Source organism: Musca domestica, unplaced genomic scaffold, assembly GCF_030504385.1.
Source record: "Musca domestica strain aabys unplaced genomic scaffold, Musca_domestica.polishedcontigs.V.1.1 6, whole genome shotgun sequence".
In the NCBI taxonomy this organism is placed as follows: Eukaryota; Metazoa; Arthropoda; class Insecta; order Diptera; family Muscidae; genus Musca; species Musca domestica.
In genome coordinates this window covers 20,720,637-20,728,810 of record NW_026712363.1, presented here as the reverse complement: position 1 = coordinate 20,728,810, position 8,174 = coordinate 20,720,637, and the positions used below count along the sequence as shown (strand labels likewise).

At 35.4% G+C, this 8,174-nt stretch overlaps 1 protein-coding gene across 1 annotated transcript; it reads left to right on the top strand.

The window, feature by feature from the left end:
- The first annotated feature begins 1,387 nt into the window (after positions 1 to 1,387).
- LOC101889248 (uncharacterized) lies at positions 1,388 to 7,781 on the top strand. Its single transcript, XM_059129139.1, has 3 exons — positions 1,388 to 1,552; positions 1,682 to 1,981; positions 7,276 to 7,781. The coding sequence occupies exons 1-3, from the start codon at positions 1,477 to 1,479 to the stop codon at positions 7,740 to 7,742; spliced, it is 843 nt and encodes a 280-aa protein (XP_058985122.1). The 5' UTR covers positions 1,388 to 1,476; the 3' UTR covers positions 7,743 to 7,781.
- Positions 7,782 to 8,174: the final 393 nt, after the last annotated feature.

Here is an 8,174-nt window from a genome sequence, read left to right as displayed (position 1 = left end):
AAATCCGAAAACTACCACTTAACTGTAAACCGATATAAGGGGACTATAGGAAGACGTGGACCTGAATACGAAATTTTCTGTCATAGGCTGTAGTGCCCGTTGCGAACTTCAATTATATAAAATTTGTTACAGTTACGGTGAATAATGTCGCAAAAATCATGAAAATACGGAGTATCGGGAGTTACCGTCATATGGAGGCTATACGAAGATGTGGACCTGTCATAAGTTGTAGTACCCATTAAGATCTTTCAATACGAAATGTGAAACGATTCCGGTGAATAATATTGCTGAAATCGTCAAAATGCCGACTATCAGGAGCGGGCTATACGAAGACCTGAACCTGCATACAAAAAAATGGACATAGGCTATAGTACCCATTGTTATCTTCTAGTACGAAATTTGAAACGCCGCCGGTGAATAGTGTTGCTGAAATCATGAAAATACGGAATATCGGAAGGTACCGTTATATGGTGGCTATACGAAGATCGGACCCTGCATACAAAATTTTTTGTCATAGGTAGTAGTACCCATTCCGGTGAATAATGTTGCTGAAATCATTAAAATATCGAATATCGGAAGGTACCGTTAAATGGAGGCTATACGAAGAATTGGACCTGCATACAAAAACGTTTTATATAGGCTGTAGTACCCATTACGAACTTCAAATACGAAATTTTTTGTAATTCCGGTAAATAATGTCGCTAAAATCATGAAAAAACCGAATATCGGGAGGTGCCGTTATATTGGAGCAATACGAAAAAATGGTCCATTTATGAATTTAACCTGCTTACTGGTAAACTATGCATGTATGCAAAATTTTAGCCTTCTATCTCAATTCGTTCGAAAAAGAGCGTGATTACAACAGACAGACGGACAGAGAGTAAGACAGACGGACATCGCTGGGCAATCCTACTGCTAATGTCTTCAAATATCGATAGAATAATAAAAAATGCTTCGATTTTCTTATAATAATTATTCGTTTTTTTATTACACAAATAAAATTAATAATAAAAAATGCAAATTACAAAACAATTAAAATTCATACAAAAAATAACAAAACCATTCACTGGTGAGGCAAAAATGAGGCGCGATAACGCATACAAAATATTTAGTAGACATTACAATTTTCTTGTTTTTCGACCTCTCATATAAACCATAAATGTACTCCCTAAACATAACATCATATTCACAACGAACTTCTTTTCTCGAGTGTATTCACTTTTAAAAGAAAGTTATCTTCCTCAAATGATAAATTCAAACAAACTCTCGCTAACTGGTACAGAACTGAGAATCTCACCCACTTAACAGTGGTAGAGAAATAACAACAAAAGACGACGGCGACAACAACAAATCAAATTTGTTAACAACTCTATAAAATTCAAAAACTTTGCTTAATTTACAGCATTCAATCTTTGGCATTCTAAAGATTAGGACGCGAGTGATCAAAGTGTGTCGGAAAACAAAATTAAAAACAAAATGTTTAAAATCATAGCAGTTTTAAGTTTAGCATTATTAGCGGTTAATGCTTACGATTTTTCGGATACATATTTTAGTAAGTGGAAAAGAATGAACTCATACGAAAATAAAAATGAAAAATTAGTGTATCAAAAAAAAAAAAGGATATTAAAACAGGAGAAATATTAATTGGATCCTATTGTGTTCTGTGTTTATTTCTTTAAAGATCAATACCTATTCCAAGAATATGAATCGTTGAATTCGAATTTATTATCCCGTCATCGTCGTGATGTTAGCGAAGTTGCCAAGGATGAGAAAAAGTCCGCGGACGAAATGAAACCCATGGAGGAAATGAAACAAATGGATGAAATGAAGCCATCCAAGGAATGCGATGGCCAGTTCAACCACATGATGATGATGAAAAAGGATTTGACTTGCTGTGAATCGAACAAACATGATCCCAGTTATTTCTCAATGATCCGTGAAACCAAGAAACAATGCGCCATGAAATTGAGAACCAACAATCGTAAGTAGAAGTTCAATGTGTTAAAAAATAATCATATATGGGAGCTATATCCAAATCTGAACGATAAAATTTGGCAAAGATATTTCTGAGCTGTATTTGATATATTTCCCTGAATATCGTTGTTACGGAGTGCATATTACGGCTGTAGGTAACAAATACAACAAATCGGATGAACAATATATATGGGAGCTATAGCTATATCTGACCCGATCTTCACCAAATTTGGCATACTACCTTCTAGACTAAATTCGGTCGTATGTGCCAAATTCCATCCCATTTGGACAAATATTAGACGTTTGGTGCACAATAAATGGTAAATCGGACGAAGTTATATATGGGAGCTATATCCAAATCTGAACCGATTTCGATAAAATTTAGCAAAGGTATTTCTGAGCTGCATTTGATATATTTCCCCAAATATTGTTGTTACAGAGTGCATATTACGGCTGCGGAGGACAAAATTAACAAATCGGATGAACAATATATATGGGAGCTATAGCCATATCAGGCCTAATTTGGTTGTATGTGCAAAATTCCATACTATTCGGGATGATATTACACGTTTGGTGCACAATGAAAAGCAAATCGGACGAAGATATATATGGGAGCTATATCTAAATTTTTACCGATTATCTCCAATTTCAATAGGGTTCGTCCTTGGGCCAAACAAATGTTTTTTGGAAAATTTCATCCCAATCGGCTAATAAATGCGACCTGCATTTTGTTCACAAGAATACATGGACAGACGGACGGACAGACGGACTGACATGCATAAATCAACTCAGAAAGGAACTATGGGTCTATCTCGTTTCCTTTTGCCTGTTACAAACAAATGCACAAAGACATAATTCCCTGACCGCCTTGTGGTGTAGGGTATAAAAAAACAATGGAGGAGAAATCAAATTTAGGATTCTTCAAACGATCGGCAATTGATATAATATTTTTTACTACCATTTACCTGCGACTCTGGGGTGTTTCGAAAAAAAAAAAAAACAGCAAGGTATTTGCAATATTTGTTCGCATGCAGATTTCGCGCCGGATTTAAAATAAATGCCGTCATATTAGATTGTTTATACAATTGAAGATCAACCCAGTAGTTTAATTCATCCAGTGGGTTAATCTTGCGTATTTAGATACAACCTTAGAAGAATATATAGCGATCGACAAAACTCTACAAATATATTATATTTTAACTCATCTATAAACAAAAAACATTTTCATTCATTTTGCAATGTACTTTTGGCAGAATTCCTAAGGGAAGTTTACAGGTTTCTTCCGACTGACTGACTGACCGAGGAAATCTTTGTTCAGAGTTTTTTTTTTTTTTTTTGATAGTTTTTAGACGAACACCTCTTCCGGATCTTAATGCTATATTTTCGGCTAACGTTGTAGCATTCTGCTTTTGGTTTTATTGTACTTCTTTGAGAATGAGACTAATGTGTCTCTTCTGCTAAGCTTCCCAGTGGGAAAAGTGAGAATACATTACCTAATAACAATTTCGCGCGTTTATATATTTGTGCTATAGAATTAACATTGATCATTAATATATTATCGTGAAATTCAATTTATTATTCAAGATTCAAGAGAATCGAGATGGTAATCTGAGTTGTCCAAATTTGTCCAATTACGAACAGATTACCTTCTGTGTTCCATATTCTGTCGACGATGGAAAGCATTTCTGCTCAAATTTGTCTCTTCAAATTTATCCAGTTTTATTAGATTTGTGCTGCAGTAAACTGTAAAATTTTTAAAAAAATGCTTCGAAACGTCATTGGAGGCGATCGATATCGAAAGAAAATAAACCATGGTACAATGAAATTACGGTAACCTCATTTCAAATTAACATTCCCAGCTCTGCATTTTCTGTAATTGCAAAAACTGCAACCAAGTCAAATGCCATAATTTTTATTTATTTTTTTAAATTTTATTGAATGAAAACAAAAAATGTCGAAACTAGCATAAATTTTTAGAATAAGTTTAGATGTGTTCGAATTGGTCACCTCTGGCACGAATTATGGCCTTCGAACGACCAAGAAACCGTCACACGCTGCCCGAATTTTGCTCTGCGGTATTTTGGTCCATTCCCGGCGAAGCGCTTGCTTGAGGTGATGGACACTTTGGTATTTTTTAGTGCCAACCTTACTTTCCAAAATTCTCCAGACACAATAGTCCAACGGATTGGTATCCGCAGATTTTGGTGGCCACTGTGCGCTGGAAATAAAGCGAGAACCTCATTTTGTAACCATTTTTGATGGCGCGTGCTGAGTGCGATGCTGCTGAGTCCTGATGCCACGGTCGATTAATACGTGCGCAGAGCGACCATCGGCTGTTATGGCTGCCCACACCATCACCATGGCCGGCGCTTGAGTTCCGGTGGCCAACCGAATGTGCACATTTTCAGCTGACCTCTTTAGCAAGTAAACACGATCATTGTGTTTGTTTACAAACTGCTGGACAACGAATTTCGGCCAAGCGAAGTAACTCTTTAGCTCTTTTGAGCCTATTTTCTTTCTGTTGCGGTGTAAATTCTTGCACTTTTTTATACCCTCCACCATAGTATGGAGGGTATATTAAGTTAGTATAATCAGTATAACATTCTATGTCGATTTATCAATGTCCGTCCGTCTGTGGAAATCACTCTAGCTTCCGAACGAAATGAAGTAGGTTGATAAAATTTTACTCAAATGTGTATTATGTCTGCAGGACTTTTGGTATTGAAAATGGGCCATGTAGGTCCACGTCATCGTATAGCCCCCATATAACGGTAACTCCCGATATGCGGTATTTTGATGACTTTAGTGACATTATTTACCGGAATTGTTTCAATATTGGTTTCTGAAGTTCGTAATGGATACTACATCCTATGACAGAAAATTGTCTGTGCAGGTTCATTTATAACCCCCGTGGTACCTCCCTATATTCGGTATTTTGAAGATTTTAGCTACATTATAAACAGATTTTTTTTTCAAGTTTCGCATTTGAATATTGTAATAGCTTGTGCCAAAAGTTGCCTATACAGGTCCAAGTCGTCGTATTGATCCTAACATACGGCTACACTCGGTATTTTTAAGATGTTAACAGAATTTTTAACGGATTTTATTTTTTTGAAAATTGTTAAGTTTGTACCAAATGGATTTTAAATGGCTTTACCTGAGATCATTTTTCAATATTTGCCGAATGGAATATATTGCGATATGTTCAGCCCCCGAGCCATTTTTCTGCCACATCGATGCGGGTTTCGATCAAGTCGCTTCTTTACTTCTTGAACCATTTCTGCGGATGATGCTATTTTCTTCCGTCCATTTCCTTGACGTCGGGCTACGCTACCAGTGACACGGTAACGAGCGATGATGCGAGACACAAAAGATTTATTTACATTTAAATGCTGGAGTGCTCTAACGATAGCCACTTGTGGTTTTCAAGCCAAATATAAAGATATCACACTATCACGCTTGAATTCCATCATGAATAACTTTTTTCTGGAAAATTCTCACCAAAACAATACAATGAGCTGTCACTGGAATAATTTTAATAGCTGTCGGACGAGTGGCTTAGAAATGACAGCAGTCTGAAGTTGGTTGCAGTTTTTCATCTCACCCTGTAGACTTTTGTCGGCCACAGTTATTGCCGCTCAGCTGATGTTTGTTTATGAGAGCATCCATCTTGTTCACTTTAGGCCCCTTTGTCATTTTACGAAGAAATCAGCCGATGACTTAAACCAGTAACAAAAGCCTCCTTTGTATCTGCACCTTTCACCTTTTACATGACTTTATACTCCATATGTCTTATTGCTTCAGTCGTTCCTTTTAAAGTGAGAATTCATAAAACGCTTCTCTGACTGACCTACGTCACCGGCTGGCTTTTCCGCAAGGGAACAAAGGAGCCTAGGGCCGAAATCGAACTAAGTCAACCTAAGAGAATATAGGTAGATGCATCAACATTCGCGAACATTAATATGTCAAAATGTTGTTAAAAATACCTCAAAAAATAAATGGAATTTAAAAGCTTTTCTTGAACGACGCCAATCGGAGGTTGTTATGGCATGAGTTTTTCAATAATTTTTACAAAATTTCGATATTTTTCGTTCAAAAATTTCAATTCCAATATTGGTTTGACAGCACCAGCAGCTGAGTTGATGCGCCTACCTGTATCATTTTATCATGACCTTTACGAAGAAGCCAGCCGATGACTTAAGCTAGTAAAATGTTTACACTATTTAAAAGAGTATTTTTATGTCTCTACTGAAAGCAAAAAGGGAGAGAGAGAGCGTTATTCACATTCAGCTAATTGCCAAATGATCTATTAATTAAATTTAAATTCGCTGCAACCAAAACAAACCTCAAAACCATTGTAGAAGAATTCAGGTAGTCGCATCGCATAGCTGCTGGGACAATGAACTGTCAAACCAATTTTGAAAATGAAAATGTTGAGTGAAAAATTATTCAAATTTGTAAAAATTTTTGAAAAATGCATATCATAACAACCTCCGATTGGTGTCGAATAAGAAAACTTATAAAAATGTACTTATTTCCGAGAAAAAAATTAATTTTTTACATATCAATATTCTCAAGCGTTGATGCATCTACCTGTTTTCTTCTACCATGTAGCAGAGTTGATATACATACATTGACAACAACATATTCGCCACAAAATTCTGGTGTCAAAGGCAAAAATATTTATTATCGCCGCAAGCATGAATTTTGACACTTCATCTGATAAAATAACAGCTGTTTAGATTAATTCGCTCGAAGGAAGACCTTATATTTGGGCCATGGTACCATATGGTACTGTCGCAACGATGGCGATGGAATTCGCTCAATATTCGGTAATACCATGGTAGTAGAATATTTTGGAATTGAAAATGTTGAATGAAAAATTATTTAAATATGTAAAAATTTTTGAAGAAAAAACGCGAATTATAATAGCCTCCGACTGACGTAGTATAAGAAAACATAAATCTACTTATCTACTTATATTTCAAAAAAAAAAAAAAAATATTTTTTTTGAAATATTAATGCTCCCACCTGTATTCTTCTGCCATGGGTAATACATTCAGATTTTATTAATGTACTACAATGCGGGTTTCCAGTTTTCTAAAAAAAATTGGTGCGCTGTATTTGTGTGATTTTAAACTAGATTTCGAAATGATGAAAATGAAACCTTTTCCGAGATGTTACTGAAGTCTTCAGAAGATCTTTATTAGAAATGCCATTTTAACAAACCATAAGAATATGAAAACTTTCATAATTTTATTTAATAACAAATAATAATTGATTTTTTATTTTTATTTACAGCCGATGTTGAGAACTTCGATCCCTTCAACTGTGAATACATGGCCAAGATTAAAGACTTGATTATTTGCGAAAGTGAATGTGTGGCCAAAACTCTAGATTTATTGGACGAAAATGGTGAAATCAAACGTGATGCCGTCGTTGCCAGTTTCAAGAAATCCATGTCATCGGACAGTGAGGTGCAACACAATGTTTTGGAAGATTATGTGGACAAGTGCTTGGCTAAAATGAAGGGCAAGGATTTGAAACCAGCTGGCAAATGCAGTAGTGCTCCCATGGAATTGCATCATTGTATGTTCGGTGAAATGGTCTCGGGATGTCCAGCTGAATCTCAGGTCAATACACCACGCTGCCAGAAGATTCGTGAACGTTACAGCAAGAGTCAGACATTGGCTTTTGGCAAACATGTTTTACACGAATTTTTGCATTCCGGACGTGGTCGTCATCATGGCCACAAAGATCAAATGTAAATTTTTGGCCAAAAACACAAAAAACTAGGAATGATGTATTTGTCTAACTCTTTTGTAATTTAATAAATAAATATATTTTTTATAAAAAAAAATATGCGTGCATTTTAATTGCTATCACAAATCATTTGTGTTAAAAAACCCATGTTGACTTAATTGTCTTCTGTGTGAAATACAACCAAAATTTTCCATTTAATTTAGTGAATTAATTGGTGAATAGAATTAAAAAAACAACTCTAGTCTGCATCAAATGATTTTGTTTGTTTTGTTAAGGAGTTTTTTGTTCTTTTTTGCAGTTAACATGCCACAAGGGTTTTGGAGAAAAAATGTTGTATGTTTCCATTAAATTTAGCCAATTAAATTCCTATTCAAATCCATCAATTTTGTCATCCGTGTTATGTAAATGAACAATGTGTTAGTTTTCGTTTTACGTTT